The sequence below is a fragment of the Rutidosis leptorrhynchoides genome, chromosome 4 (assembly GCF_046630445.1).
Source record: "Rutidosis leptorrhynchoides isolate AG116_Rl617_1_P2 chromosome 4, CSIRO_AGI_Rlap_v1, whole genome shotgun sequence".
NCBI lineage: Eukaryota > Viridiplantae > Streptophyta > Magnoliopsida > Asterales > Asteraceae > Rutidosis > Rutidosis leptorrhynchoides.
In genome coordinates, this window is record NC_092336.1 from 465,054,226 (window position 1) to 465,074,851 (window position 20,626).

The following is a 20,626-nucleotide window of genomic DNA, read 5'->3' on the forward strand; positions in this document are numbered from 1 at the left end:
CGGATTTGAACAAAAAAACGGATTTTTTTGTCCGGATTTTTAAGATCCGGTTCTCAGCGTCATATTTTTTTGCATTTTTTTCCGGAATCGGATTTTTTTTCGGTTCTCAACCGGATTTTTTTCGTATTTTTTTCGGACTAGGATTCGATTTGCCAGTTATATTTTGAAATTTCAATGATTCGATTTTTTCAACGTTTGAAGTTTGAACAACAATAATATAATAAATATAAACAAAAGTTATAATGCTTAACATAATAGATAATATATAAAACAACATTTTTATTATAGCGATAAACACTATAAATAATATAAATAACAACACTTTTATTCGAACGATACAATTATAATTTATACAAAAGTTAATACATTTCGAGCTTCGGCATGGCCATCACTCGATAATGTATTAGGACTAAAGTATACCAAGCTTCAGCATTGCCATCACCCGTTATACTTTAGTCGTCAAATGACTCAAATAAGTTTTGTTGTTTTCGACGAGCGTTCGTTCATTCGCATTCTTGAAATTCGGGGTCATCAATTAGAGTCACTAAAACTCATTGGTTATTTGCTTCATGATCTTCCTCCAACACAACTGTTTCATACTCACCTTTATCCAATTCGTTTTCGGTATTCTCTTCGGTTGATGTAGGTGATAATCCCGCTTGATTTTCTTCCATCTCTATAATTTCTACAACGTCATTATCTAATGGACTTTCTAATGACGTTTGATCTTGTATCTTATCTACCCCGTACAAATAATACTTCAAACATACACATACTTTCACGGCTTCGGGGGTAAGTCTTGACCTTCTTTCCGATATCATTCACACACTTAAAGAAAAGACCGATTCGGAAGCTACGGTTGAAGCTTGAACAGCAAATAAGTCACGAGCCATAATGGAGAATATTGAATATGTGTCTTCTTTTGATTGCCACCATTTTAAAACGTCAAGGTTGTGAAATTCTTCTTCACGCATGACTACTGCAAAGTTTGCCATCTTATAATTTCCCAATTCGCTTGTGGGTGCCGATGTTCGTACACGCTTGGTAGCGTCTTCAAGTACTAAGTTAAAAAGACTTATATTGAGGTCTCGGGCCCTTCGAGAAGATGAAGAGGTCGCCCTTTTGTCAACAATTGGGTTTGCTTGTCGACCATATTTTTTTGCATAAATACCAAACATTCTCTCAAAAACGTCATTAAATTCGTGTACTTGGTTATTTAGATAGTTGGGTCGGTTTTCTTCGGGACCATACGTACAATCAAAGTTGCTATATATTGTTGTCGTCAATCGTTTGACCCCATTAAAATTTAACCGTGGGTCAAGTGCGGTCGCACATAAAAATACCTTAGGTATCGCTCTAAAATATTTTTATAGTTTTTTTCTTATTTAGCCGTTCCATGTGGTGCGCTCCAAATATCACAAATTAGAAACACTATATTTATATGTTCGAAAACCTTCAATTATATCAATTTTAGCTTTTTTCCATAATTTAAATGTGTCACGTCTTAAGGTAGTACGACTTACATTGCTATATCGCGGTTGTAGTCGATTCCGAATTAGCTCCTTAAGCTTTGGATTGTCGAAGTGGTTGAAAGGAAGAGCTTGTTGGATGACAAACCTTGACAAATCTTGCCGAAGAGCTTCGGCATCGTAATCAAAAATCGAACCATCGGCCTGAAGTGTTTGTTGTCTCGGGTCTTGCTTTGCGCTACAACTTTTTCCAAGATGTTTTCTTAACGTAGTATTACCCGAAATACCCATGAACTTCAACATTGTGTACAACGAGCTTTTTCTACACCATCATTCATTACATACAATTCGAATTTAGACCAAACGTCACCTTTTCGCTTTGTTTCTTTTTTGTAATTAATATCGGTTGTGGTGTATTCTCTGAAGATGTTGCTACCGAAGCGGAAGCTTGTGAATTATCCATTATAGGATAAGTAAGTAGAGAATAGAGATTAAAGAGTAATTATAGTATAATTAGAGAGTATTTAGTGATTTAGAAAGAAATATGAGAATGTTTTTTGGTGTGTTTTGAACCAAAACACTACTATCTATTTATAAGACACATTGTGGGGGTAAAATGGTTCAAAACCATTCAAAAAAAACAAAAAAAGGCAGATTTTTTGAAAAAAACGGCTACTTTTTTTTTTTATAATCAAAACGGGATCCGGATCTAATCCGGTTTTGATCCGGTATTTATCCGGTTTTTTTCGAAACATGTGTCCGGTAGGATCCGGAACCCATTTTTTTAGGATCCGGTTTCTGTTGGATCCGGTTCCAGATCGAATTCACCGGATCGGATTGGGTCCGGTTTTTTTGCCCATCTAGAGTCAGAACTGTTAAAAAAAATGTCAAAAAAAAAACTGGGATTTTTTTTCTTTCTCAAACGCTTGTTCTGGTAGCTTTTAATTTTTTCTCTCCGTCTAAAAGCTTTAAACTCTTTAAATAAACGGAGTTTTTTTTTTTTTTTATCGATTACGAGTTTTTAAACTCAAGCTAGAAGCTTCCAAAAAGATAACTAAATAATAGAATAACAGAAAAAACTGGAAGTTTTTTCTCAAACGCTAGTTCTGATAGCATTTAGTTTTTTTTTTCTCCGTCTAAAAGTTCCAAACTCTTTTAATCAAACGGAGTTTTTTTATTAGATACAAATTTCTCATAAAAACTAGAAGCTCCAAAAAATCTAACATCCAAACATACTCTTAAACAATGTAAACTCAAATACCACACAACAGCTTACAAAAAATCCATATGATATAATCTCAACAAACATAGTAGCAAATTTATTTATAATAATTCATCCAAATTTCATATCATATTCAAAGTCTTTTACCATCAATAAGAAGAAACCATAAGATAAGATAGGAATGTATATAGCAGAAACAAAATGGTCAGAGCAACAACCCAAAGTCAAAGTTTCAACATGCTAAACAGCCTGATATGCAGTGAGATTACACGGATGTGTTGCTAATCATTGCCCTCAAAAATGGATTGTTGGTCAATTCCCGAGACGAACCGCACTTGAAACAAGTCAACCGCGAATCAAAGTTGTGCGCCATGCACTCAACCCTGTGTGAATCAAGTCATAAGCGACGGTCAAGTTTTTTTTTTTTTACAAAAACAGTGAGTTAAAACTGTAACCAATGTGAGCACCTAAAATTGATTAAAAAAATACCTGCCGCAAAACCAGTCTCCAGGCTTCCACCCTCGACGAGCGAGTTTAAGACTCTTCACAACATAAACAACGGGACTCATTGGATTAACGAGGTTATGGAATCCAACGATTTCAGTTGCGTTTTGCATGTTCTTAAATGTACCACATTTATAGCAGAACATGCGAAAAGCATAGTTGTGAGCCCCACAGAACTTAACATTACATAACCAGTCTCCCGGCTTATAGCAAGGGATTCTACTAACAGGTTCATATGGGCGGGTCCTGATTATGGGCAGCCATGCCTCATTGCATCTTTGACATTTGTTTCTCCAATAAAAGTTGTTGTGCTGGCATTTGCCACAAATCCAATCCCCAGTCGTGGTCATCTTTTCTAGCTATCAAATAAATTGAATAATTAGAATCTGTTTATTAATTCTTTAAATACGAATTAGTGTTTAAATATTAATGATAAATAAGAGATACTTTAGTAGAGGAAAATATTGATACCAAATATATGACTTAAATATTGATAGACTAAACATACATAATTAATTTCACAGAGCGACATAATTCATGCCCATAGCTGATAGCCCATAACTAACTATGGCCTAACTATCATGATTACCACAAAAAAATAAAAAAATAAAAAAATTTAACATGAAGCCTTTATATGAGAGTAAATTAGACAAGAATGAAGTATATTTATAACCAACCTTTACCCAAAAAAAAGAAAGATTAGTAGTGACTATTTCCAAAATTGATAATGTAGGCATGGGCAAAAACCTTAAAAGATTTTACTCATACTTCCATGAACTCATGTAATCAACTAAATGAATGTGAATGTAAGAAGGGGAAATTCTATCCCTATAATTTACAAACGGGTCAATCTTGGTAATATGCTACGTTGACGGGTTCAAACATATAAAACTCACACAGTAACTAAAATGCAAAGAGGTGGAGTAGATTAAAACTCCCCTATGCTTATAGCCTCCTAAGTTGCTGTTTATTGGTTTTGGTGATTATAATGATATTAGTTTTTGTGATCATCCTAATAAACAAATCGCATATAAAACCTTAATGTAAGATGCACATAAAAAAAATATCCGCTCAACCCAACCCGCTCTGACCCAGGTCTTGAAACCATTGTAGCAAAAAGATAGAAATCATCAAAGACTGTTAAATACATAGAATAGATCTCAATGGAAGCTATCTGACTTATGGGTGGACACACTACAAAAAGAGTGAACGCTCTTATTAGTAGTGGAATATCTAGGAAAAACTTTTCGAGATGACATTTAAAAGGGCAATCTGAACAGCTTCGCTAACGATTTAAGAAAGGTTGGACATAGTTAACATAATAATGATGTCAAAAAGAAGTAGAAAATATTATTTGAGTTTGGATGTCTTTTTACAGCAAAACCGAAGTAATAACATTAAACCGAAAATGAATTTCGCAAATGAAAATTACTTAGTTGGTTCAGGTTCAGTTTAAACCGATAAAATAACTATCATTGACACAATAAATTTAAGTAATGAAGTTTATGTACTAAACCTTAAGTGAATTAAGAAATGGGAGAAAATGCATATAACATAATGTAAGAATCAAAATATATTTTAATCTAAAATTGGGTAAATAAAAGGTATGTAAGAGTTAAGGTTATTGACACAATAACCTTAAGTAATAAAGTTTATGTACTGAACCTTAAATGAACAAAGAAATGGGGGGAAATGTATATAACATAGCTTAAGGCTCAAATTGTTTTTAAATTAAAATTGGGTAATTAAAAAGTGTGATCAAGTTGGTTATACAACCAACAAAGGGATGCAATTCCGGTTATCCCACATAAATAGGAAAAGAATAAAGTTCGCAGTGGACGCTTATCGATAATAAGAGGGTGAGTTTGTTTTACTGAATAATTAAGCTAATAATGTAGGCTGCTAGCATCCAAGCTTGCATTTGGGGGCCTAATCAATTATCAGTTGAGAGCTGTCAGATGGGCGTCAAAGGATACACTTAGAAGGTTGTACAATACAATATTATAATGCATGTTTAGTGGTCAAAGGATACACTTAGAAGGTTGTACAGTACAATATTATAATGCATGTTTAGTGGTGTACGGATAATTTTGGTGGTGTACAGATAGATCATCAAACTATGGAAAGGCCCTGAATTGACTGAGTTCCTTTCCTTGACACCTAAAACATTGGATTCACCCTTACCAAAAGAGAAGTCCATGTAGAATAATAAAGGTATCTCATCATCCTGAGTAAACTATACGGCTAAGAAACTAACAAGAACTTTTCTAAAAAGTAGTTCAAAAAGTGGTGCTTTGGAAAAACATATGGAGTTATTAGTTAAGAAGCCTACAAGATCAAGAATAACTAACAGGTTAGAAATAGTTATATTGATATAAAATTCCCTAAAGCCTCACCAACCTAATACTTCAAATCATATCTTTTGAACAGATAATAGTGGAACTAACAGGCAGAGGAAGAAAGCTAGTGACACCCAAATGCGTTAATTAAGAAGAAGTAGGACTACATTGAGCTAAGGCTCAAGGTAAGAAAAGACCAAAAAATCAGCAAGACTCTGGCAAATACAAATTTGCAATTTATTATATTCGATGGTCGGAGAGATAAAGCATGACTTGACCAAAATATTAAGGTTGGATATTAACGTTTGAGTGGGCCAAAACACGCAGTTGCTACACTAGATGATGCGCACGATGTGCAAGAAAAAAATAAATAAAGTTTGACTTGGTAAAGAACCAATGCTCCAAAAGTAAAGAGAACTGACTAAAGAACACTGAAATTAAGCAGAGTAAAAACACTGAACAATTAAGGAAAAAAGATGTCTTATCTAGTCTATATCTATATTCTATATGATGATTTAAAAGAATTAAAGAATGATAGCCTACACCTTGTCAAATTAGTCCCACTTTTAACACGCGCACATCACATATAATCAACTAGTTTTCCAGTGGCATATAGATTCCCCTAAGCACAACTCTAGCAAGGATTTGGATATACTACATGTTTATGTGAGCTTAAAAAAGTTAAGTAGTTTTTAGCTAGATACCTTCAAATCCGTTATTGAGGGTCTTAAAGACAACTCATGGTTTGCACAGTACTAAGGTACTACCAAAGGTTCGGATCCTCTCATGTAGAAGCCCCGGGGGTGTTCGGGAAAGCAAATTATCAAGAGCTTATGTCTTATCGTGTTTAAATAACCTTTAAAGTGTTTCTCAAGAGTCATGTGCATGTTTTTAGCTTAGTTTGAGAGGAAACATGTTATACAGATAAGCTTCTCTAATGGTGCTCAATTGCAAGGGCTTTAAACTCTATAAAAATATGATTAGATAAACACCCCATCATGAAAAATTCATGTTCCCTCACAAAAGAAAAGGCAATTAATTAGATCAACCATTTTGCTTAAAAATACCCATTCTTTTTCTTAGTGAGACATGTTAGTTTAAACACGAGAGGATTGCAATCCATTCCTATTTCATTATCTAATGACCAAAAACATTATTTTTAAAAATGATCAAAGACATTATGGAGATCCAACATAGTGTATGAGCAACAACTAGCACACACTATCAAATACCCTATCATCGTAACCTAAGGGACACCAGCCATTAAGCTCAAGAAGCTATAAGTATCCACTAAATTGCCCTAATTAATGTACTAGCTCATTAGATTAACAATAAAGACCTAACACTATCATTAATCCTTTTAATAAAAAGGGCTTTAATTAAAGCCAAAATACCTTCCATGCATGGATCAAGTTCATGATAAACATAAGAACGACAAGCATTTATTCCGAACAATCAGACAATTATTTCCATATGCAACACAATTTACCGATCTAAAGCATTGAAGGAAACTTTAAATGATCGATTTTTTTATGTAATTGCCAATTATGCAAAATCAATACCCTAATTTAATGTGATAAGTGAGTTCTTGTAGCTTTAGTTGTAGCTAAAGCGTACTTAAAGGAATTGAAAAACAATGCAACACTCACCGATGTTAACCCGATGGACGAGCTTGACGACGCAATAAAGGGGAAAGTGAACAATGAGGGAAACAATAGTGAAAGCAAGCAAATTAGGGATTTAAGTTACTTAATAATTTTGGAATTATGTAGTGAAAGGATCAAGAGAGTACTTAGGTAGGGAGAGAACCCATAAAACCCCTCACGGACTGAACTCCGGTGTATGGGCAGACTGAAAAAACAAAATTTAATTTAAAAAGGAAAAAAAAAATATTCAACGTGGCACACACTGACTTCAATCTGTTCACGGATTGACTTCAGTATGTAGGCAGATTTAAAAAAAAAAAAAAATCAGTCTATGAGACCACAGACTGAAGATCAATCTGTGGGCATACTGAAGAAAAAAAAAACCTTTTTTTTACAATTTTTTTCAATTTGTGAGCACCGACTGAAAAACAAGTGCATATGCTAGGTGCAGGTGCATTCAATCAGTTCTCTAGTTCTCTCCCACCCTTAGTTCTATGGGATCGTCACCCTATAGATGTATGTATATATATATATATATATATATATATATATATATATATATATATATATATATATATATATATATATATATATAGGCAGGATCAATGGGGAAGTAACCAATCCGGGGGAAGCGGGGGGAAGCAAAAAATTTTTTTTCGCTTTTTTTTAGAAATTTTTTTTTTCGGTATCAAGATCACACGAAAATATGAACATTTAGAAAAGACACTTCGTGATGAATGTTATTATTTAGGCGGAAAAACGATTGACAAAAATAACATTCAAGATAATATTGTTCGTGAAGAATGTGAACGATTTTTTTTTTTTTTCATGTTTTGTGAAGTAAAATCTAGCCCGATTTAGAGTTTAGGGTTTAGGGTTTGGTGTTTTGGGTTTATTCCATAAACCCAAAACACCAAACCCTAAACCCTAAACCCTAAACTCTTCGTGTTAAAAACTCAATCTAAATCCTAAATCTAAACCCTAAATCTAAACCCTAAATTTCTAAACCTCAACATACGCTCAAAAAACACGATAATTGTTATATATTACTTCTTCGAGCGTTTTCCCGCCAAAATAAAAACATTTATCACAAAGTGTCTTTATTAAATGTTCATATTTTCATCCCATCTATAATGTTCGTGAACAAAGTTTTTTCAAAAAACGAAAAAAAAAAAAAAGTGTTTGCTTCCCCCCGATTGGTTACTTCCCTCTTGAAGGGTCATAATCAAGAGGGAAGCACTTTTTTGGAGGGAAGGGGGAAGCAAATTATTTTTTTTTATTTTTTCGTTTTTTGAAAAAACTTTGTTCACGAACATTATAGATTAGATGAAAATATGAACATTTAAAAAAGACACTTTGTGATGAATGTCAATATTTTGGCGGGAAAACGCTCGAAGAAAAAAATAAAAACATTCAATGCATTGAATGTTTTGCTGCTGAGTTTATTTGCATCGTTTTGTTTTCATCTTGTGTGAAGTGTTTTTTTCGAATTTAGCCCGATTTAGAGTTTAGGGTTTTCGGGTTTACTCCGTAAACCCTCAACTCAAAACCCTAAACCCTAAACTCTAAACCGTTCGTGTTAAAATATTCAATCTAAACCCTAATTTCTAAACCCTAAACCCTAATTTCTAAACCCAAAACCCTAATTTTTAAACCGTAATAGCTAAAACCTAATTTATAACCCCCTAATTCTAAACCCTAATTTCTAACCCCTTAAAAAAACTCAGCAGCAAAACATTCAATGCATTGAATGTTTTTATTTTTTTCTTCGAACGTTTTCCCGCCAAAATAATGACATTCATCACAAAGTGTCTTTTTTAAATGTTCATATTTTCATCTAATCTATAATGTTCGTGAAATGTTCATATTTTCATCTAATCTATAATGTTCGTGAACAAAGTTTTTTCAAAAAACGAAAAAAAATTACTTCCCCCCAAAAAAAGTGCTTCCATTAAATCTCTCTCTCTCTCTATATATAGGGGCAGGATCAATGGGGAAGTAACCAATCGGGGGGAAGCAAAATTTTTTTTTTTCGTTTTTTTTTTTCAATTTTTTTTTCCAGGCATCAAGATCACACGAAAATATGAACATTTAAAAAAGACACTTCGTGATGAATGTTATTATTTAGGAGGGAAAACGATCGACAAAAATAACATTCAAGATAATATTGATCGTGAAGAATGTTAACGTTTTTTTTTCATGTTTTGTGAAGTAAAATTTAGCCCGATTTAGAGTTTAGGGTTTTGGGTTTAGGGACTAAACCCAAAACCCTAAACCCTACCGTTCGTGTTAAAAACCCAATCTAAATCCTAAATCTAAACCCTAAACCCTAAATTTCTAAACCCTAATATCTAAACCCTATAAACCCTAATATCTAAACCGTAATATCTAAACCCTAATATCTAAAACTTCAACATATGCTCGAAAAACACGATAATTGTTATATATTAATTCTTCGAACGTTTTCCCGCCAAAATAAAAACATTTATCACAAAGTGTCTTTATTAAATGTTCATATTTTCATCCCATCTATAATGTTCGTGAACAAAGTTTTTTCAAAAACCGAAAAAAAAAGAAAAAAATTTTTTACTTTCCCCCGCTTCCCCCCGGTTGGTTACTTCCCCCTTGATCCTACCAATATATATATATATATATATATATATATATATATATATATATATATATATATATATATATATATATATATATATATATATATATATATATGCGTGCGTGTGTGGGGGGGAGAGAGAGAGAGAGTAAAGAATTTATATTTGCAAAACACCCACACTTCATTCATAAGCTTACAAAAATAGTTTGGTAAGAGAGACACTTAACTATTATGTTTGAAACCGGTAGGATAATATTTAATATTTCAATTTTGCCACAACACTTTCATATTTTTAATAAATTTTTTGCTTTCACAAAAATTATAAACTCATATTTTCCATAACACTTGCCTACACGATACATTTATTCAACTAGATTTGATAATCATACGGTCACACACACACACACACGCACACATAAAAAAACATATTTGAAGGAATGATCCAGCATGTCAAGAGCAATGAACCCCATTTTCCCAATAAATGCTAAAACACGGTGTTAATTGTACCAAAAAAATTTATACCTTCCTAATTTGGGAAATGCAAATATGTGATGCACACATAACAATTAAGCCAAGCAAATATTTTCTTCCTAAAGTCATGGCATATATTCTCTCATTTAGTCATTTTTCATCCCTACATAGACTTCATAAAATGTGATCTGGTTAGATGGGAGCTACATTCTACACTAAGATCAATTTTTAATGCGCAAACATGAAAGTCACAACATTTTCTGGCAACATATCCACTAATGTTCTACAAAACAAACGAAACTCTTATAATATTACGGAGTACTTTTCTATGAGAAACATCCTATTTTACAATTGCAAGGACAATAGAACATATACGGCTCACAATCCTCTAGTTTTCTTAACAAAAGGGAAGCCTTTTCCCGAGCTCTTGTTGATCCTCTCACCGAGAGTTCGGCTAAGGCAAACATGAGATCATTCGACCCCATTGCGTCTCTCAAACATTCCTCACTCTCATCTAAAACACGTATAAGTACCTCAACCGCACCTTCATTGCTTAACATGCACCTACCTTTCAACACAACGTGCATTCTACTCACAATACTAGGCGTGCATGTCAAAGCTTTTAGCCCTTCATTAAACCTAGCAAGAAGCCCTAGTATAACAAGAGCGGTCCCACTCAAATCTTCACATTCTTGGTTCTCTACAATCCTCAAAAGAACACCAACGGCTCCCAATCTAACAGCCAACGTGCAATTCCCATGAAAGTGCACCAATTCGGCAAGCGAGCTAAGAAGGTGATGTGTAATAAGACTATTTGGTTTTGAAATTGCCATCAATAAAGTCTGAACGGTATTTGCTACCCCAAAAACGGCTTTATTCTTGTCTAGCATAGCCAGGCTACATATAAGAGAAGCTGCTAATTTGCTAGTCTCAAGGGACCCACAAGAGAGAATTAAAGTATTGAGGTGTAGAATGATTTCTATGTCAGCAAGGGTCGATTTAAGATTAGGGTTTAACGAGAGATTGAAGAGGATGGAAATTGAGAGTTTTTCAAAAGTGCAAGAAGAGGACTTAAGTAGAGTGAGCATAGTGGGAATTACTTGTACATTCTGCATAACTAAATTTCTATGTGAAGGACTTGTTTTTGTGATGAAAACTAGGGTTTGGAGTGCCTTCTCTTTAATTTCGTCATCACAATGAGATTGAATTTGAAAAATGCAGTCAGAAATTGTGTTTGATAATTTACCAGATGCCATCACAATTGCAGTGACAACCCAAACTCACAAAAATATAGAATTTCTGATTTCTACGACAATTATTTCAAACAATATGCTATAAATATGTCATACGCCAGATAGAAACATACTTTTTTGATGATCCCAATGCCTTTGCCTTGTAAATTTCATCATATATTGGCAGGCCATGGAGCCTTGTTTGACATATACCACAGTGCTTAGAACAAAACGATCCATACCCATCGTCACCTGTCAACCATAAAACCAAGAGCAATACAATATATTAATCATAACCTCTTTATGGTAGAAAACATGCATTACTCGATAGCAAACATTATGGAAACTATAATAACTTCAAACAAATCAAAATGAGAGTAAACAGTGAATTCAAAAGTATCCATGTTTAGTATAATCCAGAAACCATCATCAATTAAAAGGAGAAAGCATGTCTGAATGCATTTATAAGAGTTGCAGACTTGCAGTAAAATACCAAGAATTAGTCGATGTGATTATACCTAGACAATAAAACATGTAACCAACTGATAAATTGGTTGATCCTAGTCTCCACTTTCCAGAAAAGACTATATGGCATCATGTTCATAATCTGCAAATTTGAAAAGGAAAAAAAAAAACTAATAAATAAATAAAAACTTGATCGTTTTTTATATAAACATCACTCGCCACCAGGGTGTATCGATTTCTTACGAAGCAGGGACTGTACTAATGCAAGTATTTCCTCAATCCTGCAGATAGAAACACATCAAAAGTTACAAAATAAGTACATGACAAGCAACTGTCACTGGCATCAAACAAAAATATAAAATATGATATAGCTTTTATCGAGCAGAAATAAGTTATATAACATCACATATGCACTTTAGTGATCATATTACAAAAAATAAAGCATGATATAGTTTTAATTGTTTGAAAAATATTCATAGTTATTTATTTGTATACATTTTTCTACAATATTCTCACAGTTCACCATTAATGAGCTCGATTAAGCAACATAACATTACATACACTTTACTGATCATATTAGCTAAAATAAAACATATTGTAGTTTTTATTGCATAAATCATGTTCATATTTCGTATTTTTTTTTCTATATTTGTTCTCTACTACTGTCAAAGTTCACGCAATCCAACATTATACATGTAGATAACAGATCATATTGAAAAACATGTAGATAACAGATCATATTGAAAAAATATAAGGTAAATTGGTTTGTAAAGGAGCAATTTCATCATACCAGTGAAATGAGATGGCGGTAGTCTTTGTATATCGCCGGAGAGAGTGACGGAGATGCGACGGTCGGATATGTGTGTGTGTTTTTCCGATTATCTGGTGAGTTGTGAGACGGTTACCCTAAATTTAGGCTCGGGTACAATATAACCCCCTAAGCATTAACAAAGTTTCAACTGTTTCTATTTATTTAAATTTAAATTGGTAAATTAATTCGTTAACCATGTAACTTGTATAAATATATACGAGTACTTCGTATTTTGTTTATAGTTTAGTTAAATTATATGTAGATTATAAAGTAAGATTTTGCTAACATGTGTGCTCGTGTCCCATTATAAGGCATATAACCAATATTCAATGAAGTTAAAACAGATTAAATATTATCTGAACCGAGTACTCTCCTGAGTTTTGAAAAACCTTGGTTTCAGAAACATACATATCCTACTATTTTTTTCACTAACTTATCGAATAGTGGTACCGAAACGTACTAAACTAGTTAGTACTACTATTTTTTCACTAACTTGTTGAATACTGTACAAATATAATGGGTTTAGTATCGGTCCCCATATCGGTAGAATAAAAATAGGTGAATTAGCTGTCCGTTATCAATTTTTTTGGAACGGCAAGTAAACGTGAATCATTAATTATCAGCCTTGTAGAATTATGCACTATTTGGCTGAATGATACATGACAGTTCAAGAGAAAATTATCACCTATTTGGCAATATAAGTTTTTTGCAAACTATAAAATATAAAATAGATTGATGATCTGAGACACCATAATCCTGATTTTTTAACGGTGTATAAACTTATATCCTTACATTCTCGAGACGAGTACCAAACCGAGTAAATACCCGGTAAAATTCACACATAGTTAAAACAAAATCTCGAAGCTTTATATACTCCGTATATGGTCTATACCGGCTCAGTTTGAGTCCTGAATATAGATTCCTTTTTTTTTAATACCCTTTTACACCTGAAAGGCCACATCTTCAACACTGTAGCACAATCATCAACGAAAATTTTGGTATTTTCCGCAATCTTACTAGTACCAAACTAAACATAAAATACAACACAAATAAACACAAAACTACATCTAATATCTGATGGACATGCCTCAATATCCAACATGCTAATAGCACAATATAAAGCTAATATGCCATAGCCTGATAGCCATAACAATAGTAGCTTAAATAACATAATCCCATGACAATTGAGTTAATATCAGACGCTTTAAAATCATAATCCTCTCCATGGGTCTAAACTCCTGAAAACAAGTCCAAATCGTCTTAACAAGTCTAACACTTTCATAGACAGGAAACACAAGGAAACAAAAACAAAGATGATTCTCAATTTATTAAAACACACCAATACATATTCGACGCCCCTTCCAAATGCATCCAAATAGCACAGAAAATGTGAATTCCTCAACCTAAACACATCTCATCAAACATCAATTTCTCACTTTTGACCAGAGTCAAGGAGAACCATCTCCATAAGAGACGAGTCCTTTCTTAGGAGGAGGGCTTCCAGACCACGATCTAGACCTTGACCTTGAGAGGGATTTTGACTTTGAATTTGACTTTGACTTTGACTTGCTGGTCCTTCTAGGTGGTGGTGAGGGTGAAGAAGCTCTTGTTTCATAGGGGCTCCTGCTTCGAGACGGTGGAGTTCTACTACGAGGCGCCCTTCGTCTTTCAACCGGTGGTGATGACCTGTATCGAGAAGTCTCCACTGGAGAGCGGCTGCGACTGTAATGGCGACGAAAGCGAACAGGGCTTCGTGATACACTTGGACTACGCGTCCTACTTCTTCTAGCTCTGTACCTGTAAATACAATAAAGAATATTATAAATCAAATGAGATTTTCTATAACTAGTTGCAGACCATAAATTATTTCTTTTTAGTTGGTACATCTTTACTTGTGACAGCTAAATTCATATTAGAAAGAGGTTCAGCTGATACAGAATACCTTGGTGGACTTCTGTCTCTCATTGGGCTGCGACGCCTGTAGCTCGGGTACCTACAAACAAGCGTGTAATTGGTACAAATTGTTTCATTCCCAAGTGTGTTTCTTTTTTGTACGGAAACTTGAAGAAACTTTTTTTATGTAAATAAAACAAATTTAATTACTAATTACCATCAAAGTTATATTATTTTCATAAGCATATTGGCATTTACAATTTTTATTACTAAATACGGTGACAAAAGTGTTGTCAGCCAACCAGACAAGTACCACAAATTAATCTTTGTCAGCCATTACCCAACCCCTCCATTAGCAAGGTTGTCTATGCATAAAAAAAATATCAAAAAAAAAAAACTGTTTACAGTAAGACTGTTACCTGTCACAGTCACTCCTGCCATACCGATAAGATCGAACTGGAGAACGATCAGGGGAATGATATCTACGTGCATAAGAATATCGGTTACTAAAACCCCTTCCTCTTCTAATACGCTTAGGTGATCCATCAGACGAACCACTTCGAGATAAGCTCCTTCCACGGTCACCTAAAGGGGACCGGGACCTACCCCTACGACCACCAACAGGACTCCTTGAATAACTGCGACGACTACCCCTCAAAGGTGCTCTAACAGGACTCCTGCTTAGACTCCTCCTCAACGGGACTCGACCCGAGCTTCGACTCGGACTCCTCCTCAACGGGATCCGGCCCGAGCTTCTCACAGGACTTCTTCTAGAAGATCTAACAGGACTTCTGCTAACCGACTTTCTTAATGATGTTCGAGGCGGTGACGGTGTGGGGCTCCTGCTAACACTGATACGAGCTCGTGACGCTATCGGGCTTCGGCTTATGCTTCTTACTTTTTTGCCCCTCACAGGACTTCTGCTGAAGCTTCTAATTGGGCTTCGGCTTCGGCTAATACTACGATTTTTGAGTTGAGTGGGACGCCTAGGAGACGTACTGACACTCGGGCTCCTGCTTAAATTGCGCCTGGGGCTCACACTAAGGCTCCTCCTAGGACTAATGCTCATGCTCATGCTCTTGCTCAGGGCCCTTTGAGGACTTTTGCTCCTGCTTCTGTATAAAATAATTTGTTAACGATGAGACCTATGAAAATGTAATGAAACACCAGTATTTTTGTAAGCTTTGAAAAGTGATAGTGAACCTGGAATTGTGTGGATGGTCATCTACAACATCGGGTATCTCAGAAACCTTCGCCAAATCATTACCGTTGCTCGGCCTGTTACCATTTTCCTTAGGATATTCACCTTCCTTCCTTTCATCTGTAACATATGCACCTCCGTTTTTATGACCAAGAGAACCATCTTCAACTTCAGCTGAAGGAGAGTGATTTCCATCTACACATATACATATACATGGAAGCATAAAATTATTTTATATTAAAAATAATAATAATATCTTATATTAAAAATAATAATAATATCTAGTGTCGCCATAGGTATATGGTGAATGTAGGTTTTTGTACCACAAATTCATATACGTATACATAAAAAAATTAGAACAAAATCTAAAAGGTATGGTACATCGCCATCATACCAGTGATCTTCACCGAATTATTATGTTTTCGATTAGGCTTTCTGACATCACCGTTATCTTCAGATCCACTTTCACTCGCATCCTCGCTGACATTAACAGTCGTCCTGAAATTATACAAGAATGAAAACAATGATGATAATGTACCACATTAAAAAAACAAAAAAAGGTGAAATGGAAATACAAAGCAAAACGAAGTTGAAGATCTTCACACCAATTCTAAAACAGAGGCACCTACAATCTAATAGCAAGATATTTGCAAAACAAGTTTATAGTACAATCAGATAGCATGGAAATAGCATTTAAGTACTTAATCTGTTAAAAACTTCAGAATTTATAGAGTTTATTATCCCAACCTTTTTGATCGGTGTTTAGACTTCTTATCACGCTTCCTGCGCTTCTTCTCACGTCTCTTGTCTCTCCGTTTACGCCTGTGCCGATCTTTTCTAGATGCTCTCTTCTTTCTCTTACGTCTATCATCACTTGAAGAACTGACATCAGATGAAGATGATGATGAATCAGATAGGTCTGAATCAGAATCACTATCTGAGTCAGATTCGTCTGACTCCGTGTCTGAAGAACTATCTGATTCACTTGATGAATATCTTTTTCTCTTCTTCCTTCGATCTTTTGAGGATTTTTTGTGCTTTCCCTTTTTCCGCATTTCATGGCTATGAACCTCTGAAGAAACATCTTTGCCCATTTTCTTACTTGATACTTTCTTATCTGTATAAATAACAAATAAACAGACAAGTTACATTCGACTAGTAATAAAGGGCAACAATTTAATTATATTTCCAACTAAATAAAACAAATTCATCCATCATACCAGAACTCTGATTCTCGCTTTCGCCTAATTCACCACAATATTTGATCTTCACAGTTACAGTAGGTCTTCCGTCTTCATCACCCGCATTTTCAATCTTTTTTAATACCTCAACCCCTTCCACAAGCTTTCCAAAAACAATATATTTCCTATTCAAGAAAGCAAATTTCAGAATCGAACTTGCCAACTTATTGAAACTATCTACTGACATTTAAGTGCTGACATAGATGTAGCTCTGAGAATAAGAATAACATTTTAACCTTAGAGATTACCATACCTATCAAGATGCCGATTAGGACCAAAGGTCAAGTTAAACAGAGAACCACGTGAATCACGATCTGCAACTGCCATTGTTAGAAGGCCGGGTGAATCATGTTTTAGCTTGGAAGATTCATCTGGAATGTCATAACCAAGCATTATCATCAGTATATAACATTGACATAAATGGCTAACACCTTAACTTGAGAACATATTGAAAAACTCAATTGCTGATCTTAGTAGTCACGACAAGTCAATTGCAAAATGACCCTGTTTCGAGTGCTAATTCATTCGAAACCTGGACTAGTAGATAAAGCATTATAAACGACATTCATTCAAAATGCCCCTGATACACCAAGTGGCAATTTCTTCCCAACACACTTGAAATAAAGTAGCCTTTCAAAAAGCAGTAGTACATGATGAAAATTTCAACCACTTAACGTAGATCAAAAGCATGAAGTCAGGGTAAGGCGCTTGTAGGTCTTCTACCATGAAAGTAGAACATACAAGTATAGAAATGCACTAAAACGCCTAAGACAGCATATTCGTTCAATCAAAGCATATCATAGAACAGTATCTACATAAATGTTCAGAACTATATACTATACTGAATCCACATACCATGGATCTCAAACCAATCTAGAAACAAAGGCGCAAAAGATATTCATACACCCACCATTTCAAGACAATTAAAATTGTCTGATTTCATTGTGGGTCGAGCTCCCATGCAGCGAGAATACGACCAATGTCAGCCACAACCTTCACAGGCAATTCAAAAACGAAAAACCCATTTTCTTTCAAAATACATGTGGCGTATTGTAAAACAGAATAAATATATAATTTTGAGTGAACAAAAATTAATGCTTATTAAATATAAATGACAATGACAATTAACAATACACTTTTGTAGCATTATTAAAAAGAAAATCCTCGACTACCTAGAACACACCAAGATCATCATAACTCAAATATATACTACGATCATTTAACAGAGTGACTTCTCACCTGGAAACTTCCCACCGTATATGCTCTCTCCGTAACTACCTGCAAGTAAAACAAAATATTAGAGTCAGACTTAACTAATAGTCCTCTACTGCTTAATCAGAATGAAGGTAATGAAATTAGGATTGTATATACAATGGGTACATGGTGCACATCATATTTAGGATAGTGAAGACATAACATGAAATTGAAATTTTAGAAGAGTTAAGTGGTAGAATGTACATACCATCACGTTTATGAAAATCCCCACCCTGCAAAACAAATGAGCCATTAATTTACAATTATTAACATTTATAAATCATTATATAAAGCTGGCTTATTTAAAAGAAGCTTCAGAATTAGTGTTACGGTATATAATCAAATATGTACAACCTTAAAACTACATCACAAGAAAAGCAGTTGTGACCATCAACCCTGTATCCTACATTGTAAACAAGGATAGCTGACTAATTTTAGTCAAGCCACCATGAAAACATGCAGAGCTGGACGAAAGTAATTTGAAAACAGACAGACCATATCATACATGGATGTATATGATATAGACCATACCTGAGCCATGGATCCTTTGACTATGCGGTGAAAGAAGGACCCCTTGTAGTGTAGAGGCTTTCCAGTTTTCTGACTATTCCCTTTTTCTCCTGCAAATGAATTAAGCATTCAGTATATTATAAGTTTATAATAAACAATAATAAGCCCCTACTGCAAAGCATGCAAAAATGTATGACTGTTAGATAGTAGTGCATGGAAATAAGACAAGCCCAAACTTGTTTTCCCAAATGATGCACTCATTAAGCTTCTATACTTAAATAAATACCTATTTATGCAGATCCACAGACAGATGATGTCTACTAATTTAAATAATTATAAAATAATAAGAATATAAAGACCTCATAAAGCATATCTTCAACTTACAAACTGTATATGGGTCGGTTAAACTCTACTAAGAAAAACAATACACGCTCATTTATTTAGAAAATATTCCAAGGTACAACACAATACTTTTGAGTAATATTCTATGATGTAATACGTAATATAACAGAAACGTCAAATAGGTGCAGAACACAAGTGCCAACTACAGTGAACATATTACCAGTACAGAATGCGCGAAAATTCTCAGCAGTCTTGGGAACAATATCCGAGAAGAGCTGCAAATCAATATAAAACAGTATGAGTTCCTCACATTTATCATCAGTACAGTAGATATCGAATGTGCATTATGTTTCCTTTATAACACATCAAAATGCATTTAATAGCAGCAACGCATAAATAAATACTAAAACTGAGAAAACCGACGAAATATATTTAAAAAGATGCTAAAAACACCTCAAAAACCATTCTTTCAAAAGGATCTCCATCTATAGACACGTCCAAGTATACAAACGGGTTCTTCTTGCTCATTTTTCTTGTATCTGGAAACCTGTCAATCCAGCATTCCACGAGCACTTAGTCTGTGCATCACATATATAGAGAGAAAAAGTGTACTTGGTTAGTTTCATAATACCTAGAAAAACGAATATGTCCATCACATAATGTTCAGCCCAACAAAAATGCTAAGTCTAAAATGGTAAATCACTGATACAAACCATCAGCTGAAGTCAAATGTAGACTCTTTCTCAGGATGAAGCAAAATATATATACACACACACACACACACACATATATATATATATATATATATACATATGTGCGTGTATATATATATATATATATATATATATATATATATATATAATGGAAATACATACACGCACATATGTGTGTATATATATATATATATATATATATATATGTGTGTGTGTGTGTGTGTGTGTGTGCGCGTGTCTGGTAAGGTTATGGTAAAAAAGGTTCTTATTGTAAAAAAGGGTAAAAAAGAGCTAAAATCCTTGATACACACACTATTAATCCACAAAACAAATTAATAATAAAAACTGATACATTTTATACATTTATAAAAGAAAAAAATTGATAATTTTTCACATTTACTTGGACAAATATTGATACATCTTTCACCTTTGAAGATTTTTCACATTATGAGTTCTTAAAAGGCTCGATACATGTTTCAACAATCATCAAATGAATAAAAGTTGATACAATAAAATTAACAAAAAAAGTCAATATAAGTAGACTTTTTAACCTTTTTATAATAGAGTCTTTGTACTTTAACCAATCTATATATGCACATATAGTAGTGTGTGGAACGAATATGCTTATTACGGGTATCTGACTAAAAATAAATATATGTAAGACACACACACAACACACACATATAAATCTACCCAAAAACA

At 34.1% G+C, this 20,626-nt stretch overlaps 1 protein-coding gene, 1 long non-coding RNA gene and 1 pseudogene across 3 annotated transcripts; 1 reads left to right on the top strand and 2 right to left on the bottom strand.

The window, feature by feature from the left end:
- The window catches only part of LOC139842253 (uncharacterized), a 191,922-nt pseudogene that overhangs the window by 51,548 nt on the left and 119,748 nt on the right, over window positions 1–20,626 (top strand).
- LOC139904312 (uncharacterized) lies at window positions 2,823–12,848 on the bottom strand. Its single transcript, XR_011778730.1, has 6 exons — window positions 12,750–12,848; window positions 12,203–12,240; window positions 12,013–12,101; window positions 11,629–11,746; window positions 3,181–3,554; window positions 2,823–3,074 (listed from the first exon to the last, which is right to left on the bottom strand). It is a non-coding gene; the product is annotated as an uncharacterized lncRNA (long non-coding RNA).
- On the bottom strand, window positions 13,839–19,828 carry LOC139839469 (uncharacterized). 2 transcript variants are annotated; one of them, XM_071829533.1, is made up of 14 exons: window positions 19,432–19,472; window positions 18,891–18,979; window positions 18,714–18,762; window positions 18,568–18,592; window positions 18,345–18,383; window positions 18,016–18,098; window positions 17,359–17,476; window positions 17,085–17,230; window positions 16,612–16,981; window positions 16,259–16,362; window positions 15,867–16,059; window positions 15,083–15,778; window positions 14,713–14,763; window positions 13,839–14,567 (listed from the first exon to the last, which is right to left on the bottom strand). In XM_071829533.1, the coding sequence occupies exons 7-14, from the start codon at window positions 17,430–17,432 to the stop codon at window positions 14,219–14,221; spliced, it is 1,983 nt and encodes a 660-aa protein (XP_071685634.1). In that variant the 5' UTR covers window positions 17,433–17,476; window positions 18,016–18,098; window positions 18,345–18,383; window positions 18,568–18,592; window positions 18,714–18,762; window positions 18,891–18,979; window positions 19,432–19,472; the 3' UTR covers window positions 13,839–14,218. The 2 variants fall into 2 exon arrangements, with proteins under 2 accessions (XP_071685634.1, XP_071685635.1); XM_071829534.1 differs by lacking the exons at window positions 18,016–18,098; window positions 18,714–18,762 and adding an exon at window positions 19,665–19,828 and having other exon boundaries at window positions 19,432–19,486.